Source organism: Piliocolobus tephrosceles, chromosome 9 (genome assembly GCF_002776525.5).
Source record: "Piliocolobus tephrosceles isolate RC106 chromosome 9, ASM277652v3, whole genome shotgun sequence".
In the NCBI taxonomy this organism is placed as follows: domain Eukaryota; kingdom Metazoa; phylum Chordata; class Mammalia; order Primates; family Cercopithecidae; genus Piliocolobus; species Piliocolobus tephrosceles.
In genome coordinates, this window is record NC_045442.1 from 16,412,996 (window position 1) to 16,438,478 (window position 25,483).

Consider the following 25,483-nt stretch of genomic DNA (forward strand, 5'->3'; position numbering starts at 1 on the left):
TCTTGTAGACATCATGATATCTTACCGTGAGTATTTCAGTTTGAAACTTCTGAAAATAAGAACATTTTACATACCCACAATAACAATTACAAGACAAAAAAGCTAATAATCCCCTAATTTCACCTCATTTTCAGCTATTTAAAAATGTCCTATAAATGTTTTTGTTCTAAAAAAAAAAAAAAACTAGGATATGATCAGGATTCATATGTTACCTGCTGGGCGCAGTGGCTCACACCTGTTATCCCAGCAGATTAGGAAGCCAAGGCAGGTGGATCATTCAAGGTCAGGACTTCGAGACCAGCCTGGCCAACAGGGTGAAACCCCATCTCTACTAAAAATACAAAAAATTAGCCAGGCGTGGTGGCGCATTCCTGTAACCCCAGCTACTTGGGAGGCTGAGGTGGGAGAATCACTTGAACTTGGGAGGCGGAGGTTGCAGTGAGCCAAGATCATGCCACTGCACTGCAGCCTGGCAATGAGACTCTGTCTTTAAAAAAAAAAAAAGTTACCTTGAATTATTACATCTTGTGTTTTTTAAAATCTAAAATACATAATCCCTTTACCTTTTGGGAGGGGTGGGGTGTACTAATTGTTCTTATCTGATCATTCCTTCTGCATTTGTTAAATGGCTTCTTTTTAGCAGGAGTGGAGGTAAAGTAAAACTTCCCTTCAACTGGGTGCTAAATAATATGTGATGAATGAATAGACTCATTTACTAGCTAATCACGAAAGCAGTACTTATATATAAATTCTACAATTAAAGTACAGTCAGCCCTCTGTATCCATGGATTTATATCCCCAGATTCAGTCAACTGTGGATTGAAACCCAACCGTGGATGGTGAAAGATCAGATTTTCTTTGTTTTCTGAAAGAGAACTAAAACTACTAAATTTGTAAATGGTGGCAAACTTTCACCATCTATAAAGATTTTGAGTGAAAACTTCTGTAGATGTTAACTTTTCCTTAATTGTGGGTTATCTTTTGGAATAGGGAAGCACCCAGATTTACATCTCAGGATTCAGCCAACTATGGACTGAAACCCAGCTGTGGATTAGGACTCTGAGGACTGTGATAGATACAGAGGGCTGATTGTACTGCCTTATTTTGTATAAGGCCTCATTATATGCCTCATTGCATATGTATCTGAACATACACCGATTTTGTTATCCTCAAGTGGGGTCCTGGAACCCTTGTGGATATGGAGGGCCGACTGTTAAAGCTATGTTGAAAGAAAAAAAACTTTCAAGAAAAAGGCTGTTCAAGAAGACAAAATGTAATGATGCCCAGCTTTGCAGTAAACAATATGTAGTCACAATATCGTAAACATTATATGCTGATTTTTAGTTTTGGAACCAGTCAACCTTGTAGCTTCACTATAGTTACAAAAGGAATGTAATAGTTGTCAACTTTGATAGTAGAGTTTAGAAGGTAGAAGTATAAGGAGGAGAGAAGGAGGGAAGAATATAAAGTCCTGTTATCAGATAGATATTGTCTGTAGTTGATAAATAAGAAATATAGGGGTATAACTGTATTGATGATAGTGACAAAGAAGTTATGTGGAAGAACTAAAAACAGTGCTATAATTCCTATAATTTGGGGGAAAGATGAGTAGCCTCCTTGTCTGTAACAGTAGGAAGTCAACTTTTGTCTAAAAGTTAGTGTATTATATTTAGACAACATTGTCTAAAATTTGGTATATTAAGAAATGACTGTGTATGCATATTATCTGGAGAAAAAAGGTAACCCCCAAAACGACTAAAATCAAAGAGTTTAAAAGCAATTGCTATGGTGTGAGGATAGGGTAACGGGGACTTGAGGAGACAGGACTATTGCTCTTAACATTATTTTTCTATGTTTGATTTTTTAACCACATGCAAATATTTGATAATTACAAGTTCTGATTCTTTTTAATAGCAATAAAAACTTGAGTTACATTTTTTTTCTTTCAGACACACTGTTCTTGCTTCTTATATCTGATTTCATTCTGTGTATACAGCCCAGTAATTCCAGTTATGTGTAGGTCAGAATCAGTATGCATTTGATTGACATAAGTTGAATGAAAAAAACCATATATATTGCTTTTCTTCCTTATTGACTTAAGGGTCATCTAAATTCATACCAAGTTGTCTTTTATTAAATTAGGTAAATTGGAAAACTAAAGGTTATCTGAATTAGTGATTTGCATATTTAAGCATCTTAGGACAAAAATTGGCATATTTAAGGTTTTGTTTTTGCTTTACTTTGTTTTAGTAGCTTTATTTTGAGGTATAATTTAAACAATAAAATTTACTAAGGGTACAGTGAATTTTTGTAATTGTATACAATCATGTAACCTATACCTTAGTCAAGATAGAGAATGATTTTATCACCTCATCCATTACAGATGTTCCTCAGCTTACATTGGGGTTACATCCAGATAAACCCATTGTTGTAAATTGAAAATAGTGTGTTTTTTACTTAACAGTATTTTCAATTTATGGGCTTACCCGGATGTATCCCCCGTAATAAATTGAGGAGCACACTGAAAGTGTATTGCTTTCCCACGTCGTAAAGTCGAAAAATCGTAAGTCTAACCCTCGTAAGTCAGGGACCATCTGCTACTTGTGTTAAGAGTTCACCTCATCATTTGACCAGTTCTTGGCTCTTACCAATGATGCTCTGTGAATATTGGCATGCAAATCTGTGTGTGGACATGTTTTCATTTCTCTTTGGTAAATATCTAAAAGTAGGATTGCTGGGTCATATGGTGAGTGTATGTTTAACTTGAAAACGCCAAACTGCTTTCCAAAGTAGCTGTACCATTTTATATTCCCGCCAGCAACATCGGAGAGTTTCAGTTGCTTCACATCCTCAGCAACACTTGGTATTGTCCACCTTTAATTTAGTCATTCTGGTAGGTATGTAATATCTCATGGTTTGAATTTGTATTTTCCTAATGACTAATTGAACATCTTTTAATATGCTTGTTGGCCATTCATGTATCTTCTTTTGTGAAGTATCTATTCAAATATTTTGCCCACTTTTTATTGGGCTTTTTCTTATTTAGTTGTAAGAGTTATATATTCATGGATCAAGGTCCTTTCTCAGATGAATGTTTTTCAAATATTTTCTCCTAATCTGTGGCTTATCATTTCATTTTCTTAACTGTCTTTCAGAGAGCAAAAGTCATTAATTTTATGAAATCCATTTTATAACTTTTTTCTTATATAGATGTATACCGTTTGTGTCCTGTTTAAGAAATCTTTGCCCAACTCAGTGTCATAAAGATTTTCTCCTGTATTTTCATCTATAAATTTAATAGTCGGCCGGGTGTGGTGGCTCAAGCCTGTAATCCCAGCACTTTGGGAGGCCGAGACGGGCAGATCACGGGGTCAGGAGATCAAGACCATCCTGGCTAACATGGTGAAACCCCGTCTCTATTAAAAACTATGCAAAAAACTAGCCAGGCAAGGTGGTGGGCGCCTGTAGTCCCAGCTACTTGGGAGGCTGAGGCAGGAGAATGGCGTAAACCTGGGAGGCGGAGCTTGCAGTGAGCTGAAATCCGGCCACTGCACTCCAGCCTGGGCGACAGAGCGAGACTCCGTCTCAAAAAAAAAAAAAAATTTAATCGTTTTAGTCCTTAAGTTTAGGTTCATTTTCCTTTTCTCATAAATTTTTATATAGTGTGTGAGTTGAGGTTCACTTTTTTCCCTATTCAGACATCCACTTGTCTCATACCTTTTTCCCTATTAATTAATCTAGCACCTGTGTCAAACATAAATTGACCATATAAGTGTTGTTCTGTTCCATGCTGTCTTGATTTATCTAACATATAGCAAGCCTTGAAATCAGGTAGTGTAAGACCTCCAACCTTGTTATATTTAAGGAGTGTTTTGGCTGTTCTTGGTCCATTTCTTCTCTAAATGCCTGCAAGGATTTTGACTGGGATTGTGTTGAATCTGTAGATAAATTTGGAAAGAACTGACATCTTTACAATAATGAATCTTATATATGAACCATGGTATCTTCTCCATTTATTTAAGTCTTCTTTAATTTCCCTTAAAATTCTCATGATAATGCAGTATATTGTAATTTGCAGCATATAGGTCTTACACATCTTTCATTAAACTTAATCTTAAATATTTTTAATACTATTGTAATAAATAGATTGGGGTTTTTTAAATTTTTCTATTTATAATTCCATATATTCTATAATTTATAATTGTAATTGTAATAATTTTCTGATATATAGACACTCATTTGACTTTCGAATATTGACCTTGTAGTCTGTGACTTAATTTCACTTAATAGCTCTAATAGTTGTTTTGTAGATATCTTGGAATTTTCTATGTATAGGATCATAGTATCTGCAAATAAAGACAAGTTTTTTCCTGCCTTCTGATCTTTACACTTTCCTTTTTTATATTACACTGATTTTAACTTCTAGTACAGTGTTGAAGTGGTAAGAGCAGAAATCCTTGCCTTGTTACTGATCTGAGTTATAAAACAAAATCTTTCATCTTTGAGTTTTGTGTTATTTGTAGATTTTTGTAGATGTCTAATCAGATTTAGGAAGTTCTCTTATACTTCTAGTTTGTTGAGGGTTTTTACCATTAATGAATATTGGATTTTGTTAATTTTTTTGCAGTTATTGAAATATGGCTTTCTCCATTGTTTTGTTAATATGATAAATTACATTGATTCACCTCGTTATGATTATTATCTTTTTTAATATATTGCTGGGTTGAATTTCCTAAAATTTTGTTAAATTTTGTATCTTTTTGAACATTAGAGAGATTAGTCTGTACTTCTATTTTCTTGTTTTATGTTTGCCTTGTTTTATTTTTTTCTTTCAGAATTCACCAATGAAGCAACCTAGCTCCCAACTGGGAGAGGGAGGTTTTTGTGTGTTGGGAAGCAAGGCTTATAATTAATGAATTTAATGTATATAATTGACATAATCATGTATACTTGAAAAAAATGTACTTTGCCATTGTTGAGTGTAATGTTCTCTAAGTGTCAGTTAAGTCAAGGTTGATGATGTTGAGGTTGCCTGTGCCTCCACTTATTTTTTCTGGTTATATTGGTTGCTGAGAGAGGGATGAAGAAAGCAAGTTATACCTCTAGCAGCAGCTTTAGTAAAGTTACATTGCAAAGAGATAACGCTTGTAAGGATAGGAGGAATTTGTTACCATGTTTTATGGTCTACCACTGAGTTCATTTTACTGTTCTCTGTACTTTTGTATATATTGGAAATTTTCTGTAATAAAATCTTAAAAACCAAACCCTCTCAGGTGATATTATATTCCAGGGAATGCATGTTGAAGCCACAGCATGCTTCACCGTATACAGGAAAAATATTTAGGATTTCTATTTATGTTTATTTCTTACATTGTTATTTTTAAAGTTCTATTTTGGCATATGTTTTGTAGGGCAAGGCATATCCAATAGTCATAAATAATTTTAAAATATAGATGCATACATATGGGAGAGAATTATATATTATATGTTATTTTACTATTCTGGTTTTAAAATAGTAGTTTTACCCTCGTGGAAAATCAGTTTTATTCCAAAAGTTATGTATCATTGGATGGTCTTGAACCTTATCTTAAATTTTATATTAAAATAACAGTGTTTTTATGCAATACTCATTTTTAAATGCTTTGTTTTGTCAGGTTTTTAATTAAGAGGTGTTTTTATATTCTGAAACTCCTGAATCATGTCAGAACTTAAGGTGATAATTTTCATTTCAGGGAATGCTGAAATTACAATCTAAAATTAGGTCAGTGGTGTGCAGGCTTAAAAGGAAACAAAAACCAGCTTTTAACAAACAAGAAGTAAAAGAAACAGTGTCTTAATGTTCTGTTCCCTGTATATACTTGAAATTAAGAGTATTTACTAATAATCAGTAAAAATTGGGGAGAAAGTGAGGTAATGTAATATTGGCCCTAATTATTCCTACTGAAAACCTTACCTTTTTATTTTTTTCCTGCATCTGGAATGTTTACTTCAGGTATCATTTGAATTAAGAAAACCAAAGGGAAAGATATGATTTATAGATAGAAAATAAATTAAGAATCTAAATTACACTAATACCTTACACTAGCCTCAATTCACTTCCTAACCCTATCCCCTGAATCTCCATTTTACTTTTAAAAGCAGAGTAAATCACAAAAAAAAAAAAAAAACACATTCCAAATGCAAGTGTTAATTTTTAAACTTTACAGTACTCAGATTTACACTGTTTTAAGTTTTGTACCCATTTGCTATCATTAGCTTCCTGCAGTTAGAAAAACTTACATTCTAAATTTCAGCTTTGGCAATCTGTGTATTAGGAATGTATTTATGTTCCTGGATTTGAGAGAATATGTTCTTAAGGGTTTTGTTAAAAGCCTTAATTGTGTACAGCACTTTACATTGTAAGGTGGTTAATTGCTGTGTCATAAGGCAGGGATTGGACACATGTCTTGGGAGATTTAAACACAAATTACGTGTTTTGGAGGTCTTTGTGTTTTGTAAACCTTTAGGTAATTCAGAACTGGACCACCTATCCCATTTCTTGAGCACAGTATGATTAAGATTTTCCTTAAAATGACAACTTTACAAAATTTGTTAACACCCAAATTAAAGAACAACTTCCAGTGAGGGTTCTTTTACCAGCCAGTATCATTAGGTAGGAAAATTGAATTTCTGTCCAAGTGGGATTTATATTAAAGCAGTACAGCCAGTGATATATTTGGATGTTAGGGTATTTGGCAAAGTCCCTCATGAGATATCCTTGAAGAATAGGACTTAAGAAATGTGGACTGCAGAATAATACAATTAGACTGATTTGTAATTGAGCACCATAAACACTAATTGAATTCTTGTCATCAGCTGGGATGTAGCACGCTGCTGGTTTTTTTTTTTTTAAATCAGTTGTTTGAATGAGGACAAATAGTATGATGATGATGACGTTAATTCACAGATGATGTTAATCTGGTGTCCACATTCCTGAAAATTGGATGGCAGGTTTATTTAGAAAACAAAATGATCTTGATGGGTTAGAACAGGACATCTCATTAACAATGTAACTTTTTTTTTTAAATTAAAGATGGGGTCTCACTGTGTTGCCCAGGTTGGTCTTGAACTCCTGGGCTCAAATGGTCCTCCCACCTGAGCCCTCCTGAGTAGCTGGGATTACAGGTGTGCACCACCATCCCCACCACATGATAACTCCTTTTTTTTTTTTTCTGAGGTGGAGTCTCGCTTTGTTACCCAGGCTGGTGTGCGGTGGTGCAATCTCGGCTCACTCCAACCTCCGCCTCCTGGGTTCATACCATTCTCCTGCCTCAGCCTCCCGAGTAGCTGGGACTATAGACACTGCCACCAACACCTGGCTGATTTTTTGTATTTTTAGTAGAGACAGGGTTTCAATCTCCTGATTGATGTTAGCCGGGATGGTCTCAATCTCCTGACCTCGTGATCCGCCCACCTCAGCTTCCCAAGTGCTAGGATTACCTGCATGAACCACTGCGCCCGGCCGATAACTCTTATTAAAGTATAAATGTAAACTCTTTTCCTTTGCCTCTTCCCAGAAAAGAAACTTTAAGAATACACTGGCCAGGGGTGGTGGCTCACGCCTTTAATCCTGGCACTTTGGGAGACCGAGGTGGGCGGATCACTTGAGCGCAGGAGTTTTGAGACCAGCATGGGCAACAATGGCAAAACCCCATCTCTACACAAAAAATACAAAAATTTGCCGGGCGTAGTTGTGCACAACTGTAGTCCCAGCTGCTTGGGAGGCTGAGGTGAGAGAATCGCTTGCGCCTGGGAGGCGGAGGTTGCAGTGAGCCAGGGTTGTGCCACTGCATTCCAGCCTAGGTGACAGAGTGAAACCCCGTCTCAAAAAAAAAGAAAGAAAAAAAGAAAAGGATACAGCATAAAACATGGGTTTTCCAAAGCACATATAATGAATGGCATAGATCATTTTCATTATATTTGAAAAAAGCAAGATTCAGAATTATATTCATGATTCATGTCTGTTTTATTGAGACGTCTCAATTTTGTGTTACATATATATTAGAAAATATATAGAATAGTTCTAGATTATATAATTAGGAATGGTTTTCTTTTTATTTTGCCTTTCTGTTTATTTCCCAATTTTCTACAATGAGCATGGTGCAAGGAGTAATAATAAAACACATTGAAGATAAAGTGTTTAATTTTTTTATATGATTTAAATGTGTAGTCTAAGGATAGTTATATTGTTACAGTAAAGATTTTCTCCTTTATTTGTCTTTAATAATAGTCACCATGATACAAAAGTCAGCATCCAGCCATGGTGCTCTCTGCACAGAACAGTCTGTTACTGTTTTCTTCCTCTTTTACTAGGAATCCATTGAATCCGTTTTCATTTTTCCCCTTTATCAAAGGTTGAATTAATAAAAGGGAATTTACAAAGTGTTGGACTTACACTTCGTCTTGTCCAGTCAACTGATGGGTATGCTGGGCACGTCATCATTGAAACTGTGGCTCCAAACTCGCCTGCTGCAATTGCAGATCTTCAGCGGGGAGATCGACTTATCGCCATTGGAGGTAATTATGCTAATATGCATTATACTTTACCTTTACAGATAAACTGCAAAGTAGGTGTGAGGTTTTTCCTCCCTTCCTTTTTCCTTGTTTCTATAATATGCATATATTACTTTTATAATGAAAATAAAGTAATAAACTTTATTATAAACATACATTTGAAGGAGGCCTTCAAAATACATTTAAAACATACATGCCATTTTAGTTCTAATGTATAAATCTTTAAAATACTTTATTTAGACCACTTTTATATAACCACTCTATTCCTTCCCTTCCTACCTTCTACTACTCTTTATTTTTTCTTGAATGTGAAAGTAAGGACAAATAAACAGTTAGGTTATCTTTCTGTATGACTACCACCATTGCTACTCTGAACCTAAAATTGGTAATATTAGCACTGCTGCCCCCATCACTTAGCACTAGATAATGAGCAGCAGAGGAACTAACATTCCTTTTCCAGGAGGGCACATCTGAACTGTCCTGTGACCCTGTGTCATCTGAATGGCCAGCCATTTGTTAGTATGTTGTTGCTCAGAATTCAGCCCAAATCACTGGTGGAAAAATGTGTTACTTACATGCCTTCCTATTACTTGGATTGTTAACAGTAAAAACTCTCCGAAGATAGCAGATTATTTGTTTGTATATAAATGTCTAAGCAGTAGGACTCATTGTGCACAGCAGTGGCGGGAAAGTCCAAGCCTTTTCAACCTATGTAGTACCTGTCCCATCTATTCTAGGCTTGTTGAGAGATTTCTTGAACATATGGTTGGTCACAGTTGATCTTCTCAGGGCAATGTGATATTTTTTTTTCACAGCTTAGACAATAAATAAGTTAGAACAGTTCCCAAATCAAGGTGCAGTTGTCCTTGGTTACATGTCAAAGAAACTCTGCCTTTGATTCAAATCCATCTTGACAATAAAATAATGAAAATTATTTAGTTGCATACCTGGGAGCCCAATTAAGTTAATATTTTCACATGGGAATCTCTCTGATCATGGCATAAGCAGCGCTTCTCAAACTTTCCCATGTATGCCAGTCACCCAGACCTGATGTTAAAATGTGCATTCTGAATCTGGAGAATTATAGTGGGGACCTATAGTGGGAGACCTATAGTGGGGCCCAAGATTCTGCATTTCTCACAAACTCCTCCCAAATGATGATGCTCATGCATAAACACTTAGAGAGGCATAAAATAGACATCATTCATTATATTAATATTTAATATTTTGGTTTTACCTACAGGATAGAACTAATTTTTTTGGTCTTTTTTGGGGGTTGTGTTGCAATTACACAAGTAGTAAATACCTATTATCAAAAATAAATTAATTAACCTAAGCGATATAAATGTATACAGAATGAAAAAGCAAAAGTCATCCCTTGACATCTAACATTTGTTAATAATGGTAACAATAGGCCAGGCTCGGTGGCTCACGCCTGTAATCCCAGCACTTTGAGAGGCTGAGGTGAGCAGATCACCTGAGGTCAGGAGTTCGAGACCAGCCTGGCCAACATGGTGAAACCTGTCTCTACTGAAAATATAAAAATTAGCTGGGTGTGGTGGTGGGTGCCTGTAATCCCAGCTACTCAGGAGGCTGAGGCAGGAGAATTGCTTGAACCTGGAAGGCAGAGGTTACAGTGAGCTGAGATCATACCATTGCAGCACTCCAGCCTGGGCAACAAGAGTGAAACTCCATCTCAAATAATAATAATAATAATATTTATTAAGATGAAGGGCAGATATAATACACATTCTTTTTTTTTTTTTTTTTTTTTAAACCTTGGGACATAACAGAAAAGCTTTTGTATGTCTCTGGTTTTTTGTTTTTTTCTGTACATAAATATATGCTTTTCCCAGTTTTTGTTTAGGAAACAAAAATTTCTAAACTGCATTTTTGTAATAGTCTTTATTTCTTTCAGCATGTTGTAAACTTTGCCCATGTCAACAGATATTTTTTAAAACATTTTTATATAGCTTTGATTCATTTATATGGGTATATAATTGATGGTAGTTGAAATAACATTGGCAGAATATTATATTTGAAACTCAAAATGGAATTCACTTTACTGTTTCCTCAACTTTTGAGTATGTTTGAAATATTCCAAAAGAAAAATCCAGACTTGAATGGTGTATTCCTGAGAGAGAGTTACAATGGCCATTTCCACAAAACACCTGATGACTGAGGAATAGATGAGACGAGGGCAGATTTTTAGTCATAAAAATGAGTTCAGATTGAGTTGAAGTTTTTACCTACTGTAGATCATTAGATGGACTCATTTTTCATTTATGCATATGTCAAACTATAATTTTGCTGAGACATAGTGTGGTTAGAAGGACATAGTAGAACTTAACGCTAGATAAATCATGAAGCACCATATTAGAAAGCTCTGAATTTCCATGTGATAAGTTTGTAGGCTAAAGGGGCAAATGCTTTAGGAAAATTTGGTAGCAATATGTTTGGTGTTTAAAGTAGGGAAGGTCTGAATGAGAGGTTGCAGTAAAGGGCTGTTTATTCCTAAAGTGAAGGCCAGTTATCAGGAGGATCTGAACAGGGAAGGAAAATGGGCTGAAATCACAAGTTTGAGTTGACAGCTGAATGTTTCTAGGGAGTCAGCTATCCGTAGGATTCAGATTAAGTTAACTGGGAGTGGCAAGTTAATTGATAGTAGTGAGGACAGAGAGACAGTCAAAGAAAGGTTTTAACTCTGCTGAAAATTTAGTCCCAAAGGAACGTCCAGGTGGTGAAGTCCAGTAGTTGGGAATGTAGAACTAGAGTGAAGAAGGGAAACCAAAGAAAAAGTTCCTAGTTTTTGAAACTACTGGAGTAGCTGTAATTTACCAGGGAGAAAGCAAAAAAGGATGAGAGAACTAGTGCCAAACTTTGGTAACAGTTGCATATAAGGTGCACGTGGTATAGGTGGAGAAAAAGAAACTAGAGGAGAGATGATCAGAACCAATTGTGTAAAGTGTTGTGGAAACAAAAAGAAAAATTTTAAAGAAAAAGCAGGAAGGAAGAAAAAGTATAAGGATAATTGATAGAGCAAAGTCAGGAAGGAGATAGGATTGGATCCAAAGTAAGTATACAAATAGAGGTATACTTTCTCCTCTGAAGATAATACTAAAAATGATTGGTAGGGAGAAAAGGTAGCTTCATATTGATCTTTTTGGCAAATAAGGTGATATCATTCACAGAGTAAAAGAGAGTAGGGAGAGTAGACTCTAGGGAAACAGGAAAGGTTTGCAGCTGATGTTTGAGAGACTTAGTTGTTTAGAGACCAATCAAAAGAATGCTAAGCAGCCCTGAACACCTTGCCAAAGATGGATGGCTAACTTCATGCAGATCCAGGTGGCAAGCTCAAGAGCAGGAAAGGGCAATAGTGGGGCTAGTAAAGCTGGGGATCAAAAAACACAAGGACAAGACAATAAAATATTGGTAAGAACATCACTGTAATCTTGAGACATAGGGTTGGATAGAAGAGCAAGTGGTATCAGGAGACCAACAGGACTATGAGAAGGAAAGAGGAATGATTGGGCCGGGAAGTTGCCTAGAAGTAGTAAGCAGACAGGATTGTAAGAGGTGAAAAATAGGAGATTGTGATCAGAGAGTAATTGAAAATGTAAGATCTTTGATGTGGACAAATTCCAAGTGATGACCGAGTCTAAAGCCTGATCTTCCCAGACAGCTAATGTAAGAGGACACAGGTTGAGGAACCCTGAAGTCAAGTTATGAGAAGGGGGTGGTATTACTTAGATATATTTAGGATGGCCCTAAGATCTTTGGAAAACAAAGAGCCTTCTTATTCTTTCTCTAAGTTCTACATAAAGGGATAGCTTGGGCAAGTGCTCTTTTAGAGAGTGTGGGAAGAGTGACAGGAAACAAGTAGCACCTTTCAGTGCTAATACACCTAGAATATCTATAGAATACACTAGAAGCTACTAAGGTCAGGGAAGTGACAGTATGTCTGGGAGATAGAAGTGGAAAGAATATTTTTTACTGTACATCTTTTTATACCTTTTGAATTTTAAACTACGTGTAACAATTAAAAAATTAGAAAAATCAAAACTTAACATAGATATTACAGATGCAGATAGTAACCAACTTATTTAACTTCAAAGCAGTTTATCCCTTACTTGTTCTTTCTGGTTTTGAAAAAGATGAATGGGATGGATAGGGTTGATAAAAAGAATCTGTAAAAGTATGTTATTCATAGTATAGTATTTTGCTACATTATTTTCAAGCACTGGTCTCTTAATTTGAGTTGTTCATCATATGTCTTGTAATCCCTGGAGTATTTTAGAATTTCCTTCAGTGAAATCACAGCTTTCCCTAAGTCTGACATAGCCATTAATAGAAGCCTTTAAATAGATCTCCCTCTGTTCACTTCTTCAGTTCAAACTGAGAGATGTCATCTAACCTACGAAGAGATAAAAAGCAATTAGGAATTAGCATCGTGGCACTCTTTTAGGGATCCTGTGTCATCATCTGGTTTGAAAAGATAAACATCTCCAGGATATCAGCACATTCAGGGTTTGAGAATTAGCACACCAATTCGTCAAAAAGCCAAATAAGATATTGTTGAGGTTTTCCTATTACTCTTCTATTAGTTAAATAACCAGAGGTAATGGCAATTATATATATTTAATTAAATATATTTAACAAATGTGGTAATTTCTATTGCAGTAATTTACATGTTTTCCCTTTTAAAATCTTATACCAGGTGTGAAAATTACATCAACACTGCAAGTATTGAAGCTTATCAAGCAGGCTGGTGACCGAGTCCTGGTGTACTATGAAAGGCCTGTTGGCCAGAGTAATCAAGGTGCAGTGCTGCAAGATAACTTTGGCCAGTTGGAAGAAAACTTTTTGTCAAGCTCATGCCAATCAGCTTACGAAGAGGAAGCTGCCGGGTTGACAGTAGATACTGAAAGTAGAGAGCTGGATTCTGAATTTGAAGACTTGGCAAGTGATGTCAGAGCACAAAATGAGTTCAAAGATGAGGCACAATCATTAAGTCACAGTCCCAAACGTACTCCAACAACACTTTCTATTAAACCCCTTGGAGCTATATCACCAGTTTTAAACCGTAAATTAGCTGTAGGAAGTCACCCACTACCACCAAAAATTCAGTCCAAAGATGGAAATAAACCTCCACCTCTAAAAACTTCTGAGATAACAGACCCAGCACAAGTGTCAAAACCCACCCAAGGATCCACTTTCAAACCACCCGTGCCACCACGACCACAAGTGAAAGTTCCTTTGCCTTCCACTGATGCTCCAAATCAGGCAGAACCAGATGTTCTTGTTGAAAAGCCAGAGAAGGTGCCACCGCCTCCTCTTGTAGATAAATCTGCTGAAAAGCAAGCAAAAAATGTGGATCCCATAGATGATGCAGCTGCATCTAAGCAATTTTTAGCAAAGCAAGAAGTGGCCAAAGATGTCACTTCAGAAACTTCCTGCCCTACTAAGGACAGTTCGGACGACCGTCAAACATGGGAATCATCAGAAATTCTTTATCGTAATAAGCTAGGAAAATGGACAAGGACCAGAGCATCCTGTTTGTTTGACATAGAAGCCTGTCACAGGTACCTAAACATTGCATTGTGGTGCAGGGATCCTTTTAAGTTGGGAGGTCTCATCTGTTTGGGGCATGTTAGTTTAAAACTTGAAGATGTGGCTTTAGGATGCCTAGCTACATCAAACATGGAATACCTTTCCAAATTGAGACTGGAAGCCCCCTCACCTAAGGCAATAGTCACTAGAACTGCTCTGCGTAATCTGAGTATGCAAAAGGGATTCAATGACAAATTTTGCTATGGTGACATTACTATTCACTTCAAATATTTGAAAGAAGGAGAATCAGACCACCATGTAGTTACTAACGTAGAGAAAGAAAAAGAACCCCATTTGGTTGAAGAAGTTTCTGTTCTCCCTAAAGAGGAGCAATTTGTTGGACAGATGGGTTTAACAGAAAACAAACACAGCTTCCAGGATACTCAGTTCCAGAACCCAACATGGTGTGACTACTGTAAGAAAAAAGTTTGGACTAAAGCAGCTTCCCAGTGTATGTTTTGTGCTTATGTTTGCCATAAAAAATGTCAAGAAAAGTGTCTAGCTGAGACTTCTGTTTGTGGAGCAACTGACAGGCGAATAGACAGGACCCTGAAAAACCTTAGGCTGGAAGGACAGGAAACCCTCTTAGGCCTGCCTCCTCGTGTTGATGCTGAAGCTAGCAAGTCAGTCAATAAAACAACAGGTTTGACAAGGCATATTATCAATACTAGTTCTCGTTTATTAAATTTGCGTCAAGTCTCAAAAACTCGCCTTTCTGAACCAGGAACCGATCTCGTAGAACCTTCACCAAAACACACACCCAACACGTCAGACAATGAAGGCAGTGACACGGAGGTCTGTGGTCCAAACAGTCCTTCTAAACGGGGAAACAGCACAGGAATAAAGTTAGTGAGAAAAGAGGGTGGTCTGGATGACAGTGTTTTCATTGCAGTTAAAGAAATTGGTCGTGATCTGTACAGGGGCTTGCCTACAGAGGAAAGGATCCAGAAACTAGAGTTCATGTTGGATAAGCTACAGAATGAAATTGATCAGGAGTTGGAACACAATAATTCTCTTGTTAGAGAAGAAAAAGAGACAACTGACACAAGGAAAAAATCACTTCTTTCTGCTGCCTTAGCAAAATCAGGTGAAAGGCTACAAGCTCTAACACTTCTTATGATCCACTACAGAGCAGGCATTGAAGATATAGAAACTTTAGAAAGTCTGTCTTTAGACCAGCACTCCAAAAAAATAAGCAAGTACACAGATGATACAGAAGAAGACCTTGATAATGAAATAAGCCAACTAATAGACTCTCAGCCATTCAGCAGCATATCAGATGACTTATTTGGCCCATCCGAGTCTGTGTAGCAGACAGGTCTATTTAAACTTTCAAATGAACGGGGTAAAGTTGCATCTAAAGTACCACAGATACAACCATGTTTAAATCCTCTTATGCACTCTGGCCTGCTTCTCCAGTTACTTGCCTGTGTAAGAACAAAAATGAAAAAGGTTGTTTTCCAGTAAAAACATGACCAGCTTACTAATTGGTTGTTTTGGATTGCATTTATAGCTATGCTTTTTTGGGTTTATACTGGGAATTTATTTTTACTAATTTATTTTTAACTTTTCTAATTATGTAATTACATAAGCTAACTTTTCATGTTTATGTATGTATGGTGTTCCCTTGTGTTATTTTCCTTCCTCTTGGTTTTTGAATTAGTGTTAAATAGAATACTGTCTAGATTCTTAAAATATTTTCATGTCCATCATGGTTATAACAAATTTGCTGCATGCCCAAATTGACAACAGCAATCATTGAGGGAACAGGTTTTTGAATCTTTCTTTTGTGTTAGGAAGTTTATCATCTCTACTTGCTTGAGATTTTTGTTATATTGGGGGTTTGGGGGTGCTTTTTGTTTTATTTTTGCCAAACATAACGTGAAAGCAGATGCTGCAGCTTTAGTCTGTTATGCTGATTTAGTTTTAAAAAAAAATTTTTTTTTTTTTACATATAATTGCTTGCTTTCAATACTTCTGTGAAATTTTTTTCTAAAGCTTTTGTGCAGCTGTATGGTAAACATGATGATTAATTTGAAGAGCTTACACTGAAAGACAATGTAATAGGAAATAAATGTAGAATGCAGTTGGTCAAGAATTTTGTAGAGAGGATAACAAGACTTAATTACTGACAAATAGTAACATAGCATTTTGAAATATAATCTTTTAAAATATTGATGCTTTCCTTTTAAATGGAAATTTAAATTTTATGATTAAAAGTTTAAACATCTATGATAATTTTCCTTATCAGTTCTCCCATAGGAAATAAAGCATGTGAAAAGGTATTTAAAGTTTTGGAGAACTCTTTAAAATGACTGTGTTGATAACTAGTTTGGGCTGGTTTTGTTTTAGAAACATTTTAATGTAGGAGTATTCTGTGAAGGAAAGGAATCATGCAAAATATACTTATTGCTTTGGCGGCTTACAGTCGTAAAGGAATGGTGATCATTCTGAATACTTCTGTAGTAAGTATTCATTAAAAAAAGAATGAGAAAAACAGACAGTATTCATACATAGGAATTGGGACCAGTTCTCGAAAAATGAAGATATACTTATACTGGGTCCATTTTATGGATCCCAGTAACACATGACTGAGGGAAAACAAGTAGGCTTGACTGCTGTTGGGGTACCTTAATAGTTTCGGTCTGTTATGTATCTATAAAATAGACAAGTATATGTTTGTCCCTTGTGTAGGTAACTGCTATGATGATTGCTATATAGTGAAACTGACATGAGTTTAAAACTAGATGGAGCAGCTTTTATTGCTGGCAGGAAAAAGCATGGTGTAATATTAAGGATTGGGGCCCAGGTCTAGAGTCCAGGACTCCATAAAAGAGTTTAAGTTCAAGCCCTTCCATTAACGAACTGTGCAAGCATAGGCAGTTACAAAAGGACTCCATCCCACAGTTTACCCATCTCTAAAATGGGAATAATAATACTTTTCCCTCCCTCACAGTATTGTTGTGAGGAAAACAATAGCATAACTGCAAAAGTGCTTTGAACAGTAAAAAGATATACAAGTAAAAGGCATTATTTATATAAATGAGAAAGACATTCTTGAGGGTAGAAAAGTTATTCCACTTTAAAAATCAATAGCCAAGTCTCATGCCTTTTGTTACGTTAGGAAGTGAAAATTTCAGGTACTAAATACCTTTCTTAGCCAAGTTTATAACAAAAACATCCAGTATACTTCATTACTTATTTAAAAGTGATTTTTTTTTTTTTTTTTTTTGAGATGGAGTCTCGCTGTCTCCCAGGCTGGAGTGCAGTGGCATGATCTCGGCTCACTGCAAGCTCCGCCTCCGGGGTTCACGGCATTCTCCTGCCTCGGCCTCCCGAGTGGCTGGGTCTACAGTTGCGGCTAATTTTTTGAATTTTTAGTAGAGACGGGGTTTCACCGTGTTAACCAGGATGGTCTGAATCTCCTGACCTCGTAATCCACCCACCTCAGCCTCCCAAAGTGCTGGGATTCCAGGCGTGAGCCACTGCGCCCGGCCACACGATCTTATTTTAAAAGAACAGTGCTATAGAAGAATTTACACACCAGATTCCCTGAAAGCTATTGTTCTATAACTTACACTTGAAGCAGTCTGCTCAGTGTGTAACCACAACTGATTTTATAAAAAGTAACTTACCATTGATAACCTGGAAGGTGGACTACTTGTAAGTGGCTGGTGTTTACTGATTAAACCATGGAAGTTTTCATGATACGCAAGAATGTTGCTGAAACTGATGCATTTGAAAGAGCTGTTGAAATAATGCAGAACTTTGGTTTTATAAGAATCTACTCATGTTTTAAAAGTATTTAACTATGTAGACCACAATTATAGAAAGCTCAGTAATGCTGCTAATGATATTTGTAAACTATATCTGTAATGTAGTGCAATATTTTTATATTTCACTGGGAGAGGCAGTAGAGACATCATAGTTGTACTTAAGTGCAAGCAGGGGAACACTCCAAATAGCCTAGAGTATAGTAAGGTATAAAGCTTCAATGAAAAAGCTGTATTATATTACATTACTGATGTAATCTTGCTGCCATGCTATGTATCAATAGCTAAAAAATAATAATAAAGACTACCACAGAAAACAAGAATATCTTCATTTAATGACATCTTCAAAAAAGGTGATTGCTGCATCTCTATGGAATTTTATCTTCTGGTATAATTTGGCCATGCAGAAAAGCATAACAAAGTCCACTTTTCCTAAACAAAATTGCTGTTTTGCAGACTGCCCCAAAACATTTTTTTACTATTGTTTCCTTATGGATTATCAAGTTTATGGGTTTTCTTTGGCTATGTATTAGTAATTAGACTTTAAAATACATTTTCTACGTTAGTGTTAGCTGAATGAATGGTTTAGACAAACTGAGCAACATTTTAGCATTATTAGCAATCATAATAGGCTGTATTTCTTCATGTCAAGCCTTACATTCAATATCAGAAGTACTTGAAATACGTGGCTATTTTGTGATGCTGGGAGGAGAAAACACAACCTAAAAATTTTGAGGGGTACTATCAAGTTCTAAATATATAGCTGAATTTTTTAAAAGCAATTTGGAAATATTTGGCTCTTACTAATAAGGTAAATAATAAAATCTTAAGTTCCCTAAAAGTGAATAAATTTTAAATATCTACTTTTAAAAATACTCCTTCTAAATTGACATAACAGCTTTTCTTACCAAAAAAAAAAAAAAAAAAAAAAAAGGGAGAGGTTCCCCTAATTCCTTTTGAGCCATAGATCCCCTTTTAAGATCTGATTAAAGATGTGGACTTTCACCACAGGAAGATACCCACTGGCACACCATTCAAAATGTATCAGATTTCAAGGGTTTTACGGAACTCCCCTGCGTTTATGTCAAATGGGTGGATATTACAGCTATTTTCATCAGGTATGGTTATTTGTTGACAACCAACAGGACAGCAGTGTTTATAGATGCAAGGATAACTTACTGGATTTTTTCCACATTGAATGTGGCTAGTTACATATCTCAATTTAAAATAAATTGTAGGAAGCCAAAAAAGTATGGTCAAGCTAACCCGGAGTGGCTTTTACCTGATTCCTACAAGCACAGAAGAATAGTTTTTAATTACATATCCACAGTCAAAATGATACCTTATGTATTTTATTCCAACATTTGGTTTATGAAGGAATACAAACAGGCACAAAACATGATTCAGAAGATTTATTAAGTAAACTTGCTAAAATATGGACAGATGCACTTAGCAGTCAAACAGCTGAATATTCATTGCTACCTCATTCAGGTTTTTGTATCTGTATTACCGGGTACGAACATAAAAACCACCTCTGTTCAAAAAATAAATGTTCAGAGAACTGTATGTTATTTGTTCTGGTACGTACATTTTTTTAAAAAAGCCTCTTTTCAGTCTTGCTAACCAAGAATATTAGTCATATTCTATTCTATGACTTAAAATTTTTTCCCCAGGTACAACCTATCTTTTGCTCCCAAAGCAGTTCTGAAGGTTTTATTTATATTTTATCTTATCTTGAGGGACCAACAGCAGGCATACCTTTGCCAGGCCTTCTTGCAGAAAGACACAGAGCCATAAAGGCAAAAATAAAATTGCAATAAGGTATACGGTATTGGGGGCAGGGAGAACCAGAAACCCTCAAAGAGAACCAATTTGTAGCACGTTCTTTTTTAAGGCTCTACCCCTGTAGAAGTAAGAAACTAGCCTGCCTTTTTAGCCATATGAGAATTTCCTCCAGAGCCATCTTCCAAAGTAGTAGACTTGGCCAAGTTGACCAATGCCAAATAAATGACTTGGAAGTTTGTTTGCTTCAAACGCACTGCACTTGGAAACCAGACTTGAAATAATCGAAGCCCCACAGAAAAGCTTCATGAAACAAAGGAAGTGTTACTTTCCTAGAGAATAAGAAAGTCACAAGATTGAGGAGTCTTTGTTCTAAAATTCTTTGCTCCTTGATGTCCAAGTTAACGCAAACACAATCTTAGCTTAACAAAACTAAGTAATTTTTGTTTATGATTATAGAACTGCAGGATTAATAACTATTATTAGAGACATTCCACACTGCACACTCCAGTCGTATCTCTTAACAAAACAACATAAATTGACAATGTTCACTAACAGTATTTGCTGTTACACTGAAAAGGCACATCAATGTTGTCATGCTTAGAAAAATACACGACACTGAACACTGGATGATATAGTTAGCACATACATTTTTAGATGTTCCATTTTTCTTTTCTGCGTGATCACTATTATTTTTACTTCTTAATATATGATTCAAGACATTTCATTCCTCATTTTCATTTAAAAGTTGTCTTCACACTGATGTGAACAACTTTCAGTAGTCTAAAAAATCATAGTTTCAGACAACCTAAAATAAACATATTCCTAGAAAACACTTGGATGATCTGCAAACAGATCAAAGATATAGTCAGATATTAAAGTCAGAGCAGCTGTTTTTAGCCTCTTGTTTCTTTTTCTAAAACTTGAAGTAGATGGCGATTAACCTTATCATGTTTAAACAACCTTGACAGTATAAGGTACATGTACCCTCAATTTTCTTTCATCCAGTAAGACAATCAAGTATGCATCTTAAAGGGAAAGCTTTTAGTTCATAACAATATGTTTGGTTGCTTTTCTCTGCTTTCAGAACATTTACTATTTTTCCCTTATTGGCTTTAGTGTTTGCTGCCAACCAGATAACATGTTAACATACAATTTACAACTCTCTTCTAGGTAGGTGATTACATAGGAAACTAACGCCAGCTAAGATTTATGGATTCAAAAGATAATTGACACAAGTCCTTGTCCGCTACACTTGAGAGAACTAGCTCTTTAACTCATAAATATATTGATAGTAACTACAAGTTAAATAACACTCATTCAGTGTCACTATATAACTTGCTGTCTTACTTGATTCTGTTTTTCAGACTTCATTCTAGTTTCTCTTTGTTGGAAGATTCTCAGAGATAATGTGTGCTTTAATTTTAAACACTCATTACCAATATGATTTTTGCCCAAATGTTTGCTAATGTAAGTTAAAAAATTATATTTGGTTTGGATTCAAATATTTATAGATTTACACAATACCTATTTCATCAAAATATATTGTATGATATTTAATAAAATCAAATACATAAAATAAAGTTTCAACACTATTTATACAAACCCCTAGAAAAGCTGCTTTTTCTTTATAAGGCTGTTGGCAATCGACCATAACCATGGAAAAGAAATAATAACCTTTGGTTTTACTCTTTCACCAGGGATGGATGGTATGACTAAGACAGTTCTGGATGAGTCGTGTCACTGGAAACACTGTTTTATACAATTAAACACTTGGACGATTTTTGAGGGTCTCAGTCACTTTCAGATTCTTCATCATCACCTACTGGATAGGACTGGATATTATTCTGAGTGTACATTTTTGTTTTAATAGGGCAGTTGTGATCCATGAGAATAGCCTAAAAGAGAGCAAAGTGCAAGTATATTAACTTCTTGTTTCATAAAGATAAGATGATTTTAACCTACTGTTTTTAAGGATTATTAGTTTGAAAGCTATGTAGTATTACTTGCTATTAACCAGTCATTTGGAGCAATCGCCAGACGCCTGACCTAAAAGACCTGTAGTTCTACACTCTAAAAATTCCAGGCAATTGGAGACAGCAGAAGTGGTCGCTGCAGTATTTTCATTATACCTGTCAGGGGCCATAAGTCCACTGTGGGAACTTACACTCTATGAAGCAAGGGATAGGCAGGTTAGGTTTGTTATACTTAGAATCTTGGAACTGGGGCATGGGGATCCTGGAGGCCACCCAGTCCAACTTATGTTTACAGACATCATTGTGGCAACACACCTTGAAAAGATGTGCTCTCTCCTTAATGAAAGAAGCCCTCACATGTGAGAAATGTACCTAAGTCTGGACTACAACCCGTTTCCATCGTTTGCATTCATGAATCTGGTTCTGATATCCTCTTCTTTTTTTTTTTTTTTTTTTTTTTGTTTGTTTGTTTGTTTGTTTGTTTGAAACGAAGTCTTGCTTCATCAGCCAGGCTGGATCGTGGTGTTATGATCTTGGCTCACTGCAACCTCTACCTTCTGGGTTCAAGCAATCCTCCCACCTCAGCCTCCCAAGTAGCTGATATTACAGGTGTGCACCATCATGCCCAGCTACTTTTTTGTATTTCTAGTAGAGACAGGGTTTCACCATGTTGGCCAGGCTGGTCTTAAACTCCTGACTTCAAGTGATCCCCCTCCTCAGCCTCCCAAAGTGCTGGGACTACAGACATGAGCCACTGAACCCAGCCAGTTCTGATATCTTCACAGGCTGCCCTTACAATCTTTTGTTGTTGTTTTGAGATAGAGTCTCACTCATGCCATAGTGCACTGGTGCAATCTCAGCTCACTGCTGCTTCCCGGGCTCAAGCCATCTTTCCACCTCAGACTCCCGAGTAGCTGTGACTACATGCATATGCCACCAAGCCTGGGTAATTTTCCTTTTTTTTTTTTTTTTTTTTTTTTTTTGGTAGGGATGAGATCTCACTATATTGCCCAGGTTGCTCAAACTCCTGGGCTCAAGTGATCTTCCTGCCTCAACTTCCCAAAGTGGTAGGATTACAGGTGCAAGTGACCATGCCTGGCCCCCAATCTTTTAAGACCATATTATCAGGGCCCGTTAGATTTTTTTCTCAGGCAAAACATGCTAGAGCTATTATTTTTTCACACATGTGATTTCCAGACCACCTCTCCCCAATCCTAGCTGTCCTCTAGCTTAAATATATGATTTTTTAAAAATCCTCTTCTGATGAGCATGAAACTCTCATGCCCTCCTTTATTGTTACTGAAAATTTAAAAACCATGACAAAAACGTGCCGCTCTGCTTTCAAACCAGATTGTCAAATAAGTATTTGCTTATATTTGATAACACAGCTGGCATTTATCATGCCAAGAGCATGCTAAGCATTTTAGAGAAAACGCATCACAATAACCCTCTGTGGGAGGTGAGAAAACAGGCACGGAGCAGTTAAAGAATTTGACCGAGGGGTGTACAGCTAGGATGGGGCAGACAGGAGCCGCTTGCAGCACTCCATGGTAGGTAGACGAGCACAGAGGACAGCAAGGGGGCGTCATGTGCAACTGAAATGAATTATCAGGTATGTCTTGAGTTTTTCTCCATCCCCCAATATTTTCCTTTTGCAGTTTGCAAATCTAAATAGATAAAAATGTATCTGATGTTGGCCTATTGCAACCCATCTTGTCTGTTAGCTGTTACTCCCAGCTCTTGTCCCCAGATAAGACTCCACTCAGTGCTTAACCCATTTATCATTTCCCAAGACATTCCCCAGTGATCTGTGTAACATGTGAAGATAAGGACTTCCTTGACCCTCTAAGTTAGGCTGCCAGCTCAACCTGTCAGCTTCTAACTTAACTGTTTCTTTTTATGCTGCTGGCCAAGTGAATTGATATTTGTATTCAATAAAGAGCTCAATTTTTAAAATAATGGCGGCACTAGACTTGGTACACCAGGACCGTTCTCCCCACGTAACACAAAGGTTTAACCCCCCTAACAATAGATGTCTCATCTTCCCAAGATTAAAGATTCTCGAGGAAATGTAGGGGTGGAGAGATGGAGCAGGTTAAAACATGAAATTTGACAATGGTCCTCACGTGACAATGGTGTCAACAAACTTTGAGAAACACTGCCCTAGTTACATGGCATTATCTAAGACTATAGCACTGTCATCTGGCTGACAACAGCTGATGGGACACCTATTAGGTGTTGCATGTCAGTGCTCTTAAGGTCCTATCCCAGCATCTTAGTTACCTCCCTGCACGGGCAAGAACAGGGACTCCAGGGTCCCGGGTGGAGTGCTCACTTCTGGTTCAGTGCCCAGGGAAAGCTACCCTGTAGAGGCGGGAGTTGAGGTAAACTTTGAAAGATGGAAAAGATTTGGACAGTAAGGGAGGTGGCAATGAGTAAAACATGAGTTATTTACCAAGCAGGACACTAAGTAAGCCACCCTGGCCACCACAGACGTCTGCAGAGGAGGCACCGTGAGATACCAGTTGGGACACCCAACTGGAATGCAGGGCATGGGGCCTCCATCCTTGCATGGCCCCCAGGCAGGCAGGTCACCTTATAAAGAACGGTCATCACTACCTTATTCCTAATTGCCTTCTATCTCTTGGCTCATCCACATTAGACCTGAATGTATGAATATGTCATTTTAAGGACCCCGGAACCTAGGACTGGGCACATGATATGAGCGCAACAAAAAAACTGCACTGCAGGAAAAGCAGTTCAGTCAGACTGATAATTTGGCATCATGCAGACTTAACTGACCAGCATTTGTCAATTCACCCAAACCATATTTATTAACAGCCTGTTTCAGGTAAAGTTTTCTTCCTTTAAATGTTCTGTAGCCTTTAAAACCTAGCTCACTGGCTTCCAAACCTCTCTTGAAAGATTTATTGTGCAATAATTGTACTTTAAAAAAAAAGGTATACACAATTAAATAAGCCAGGTGGCATGTAATGTTTCGAAAGTGCCATGAAGAAAGGCATGAACAGCATCAAGTCAGTCAGGTGCCCAGGGAACAAGCAGGGTGGCTGCAATGCAGGCAGGTAAATTAAACCTGCTCTCCACACACTGCTATGGTGAGGAAGGTGTGTTCAACTCGCAACTGAAGAGAAAATCAATAGGAGGGGATTGGCATTTGAATTCAGAGCAAAGCCCACTTACTGAGAGGTGAGCCCCAGCCCCTCCAAATGCCCCTTTCATGAGTTAGGATCTCCTTAGTGGTAAAAACAAACAAACAAATAAACATGGTGGACCAAATGAAAAGCAAAAGTAATACAAATACAAAGCTGGGGTAGTGAACCCATAAAAGCATTAAAAGATAAGAGTGCCAGTCTTCGAGATTTTGATAGGTACCGGGCCTTCTGAGTAGGCAAGTTTTATTCTCTTTAACATAACTAGAAAAGCAATGATGGTTTTGCACCCACTATTTAAATGCCTGCAAAGGGGCAAATTCTATAAACAACTTATAATATGCAGAATGTGGTCTATCTCAGCAGCCTCCGGCCACCCCATCCTTGCCCCACCCATGGCATCCAGAAAACAGAGCTGTTGCTGGAAGGGCTTTATGGAACAACTATCAGAGCCATCCAGGAAAAGAAAGCTGCAATCCTCAAACCACCTAATTTCTTGTCTTGGCAACAATTAGAAACTTCAAGAGTAAAATTAAGAAGCATGCCTTGCCTTTAAAAATAATACTTCAACCTGGAAAAAAAATCCACAACACAGCTCTTCTCAACTGGGAACTTTGAG

General features: G+C 36.9%; 2 protein-coding genes across 4 annotated transcripts in view; one reads left to right on the forward strand and one right to left on the reverse strand.

Moving 5' to 3' along the window:
• The window catches only part of PDZD8 (PDZ domain containing 8), a 103,319-nt gene extending 84,450 nt beyond the window's left edge, over positions 1-18,869 (forward strand). For both annotated transcript variants that reach the window (XM_023224228.2, XM_023224229.3), the window contains 2 exons: positions 8,394-8,556; positions 13,271-18,869. In XM_023224228.2, the coding sequence (XP_023079996.1) occupies positions 8,394-8,556; positions 13,271-15,474 (2,367 nt within the window). In that variant the 3' untranslated portion in view covers positions 15,475-18,869. The remainder of the gene's footprint in view (positions 1-8,393; positions 8,557-13,270) is intronic.
• Positions 18,870-19,275: 406 nt separating this feature from the next.
• The window catches only part of SLC18A2 (solute carrier family 18 member A2), a 39,832-nt gene continuing 33,624 nt past the window's right edge, over positions 19,276-25,483 (reverse strand). For both annotated transcript variants that reach the window (XM_023224230.3, XM_031936167.1), the window contains exon 16: positions 19,276-21,616. In XM_023224230.3, coding sequence (XP_023079998.1) covers positions 21,512-21,616 — 105 coding nt within the window. In that variant the 3' untranslated portion in view covers positions 19,276-21,511. The remainder of the gene's footprint in view (positions 21,617-25,483) is intronic.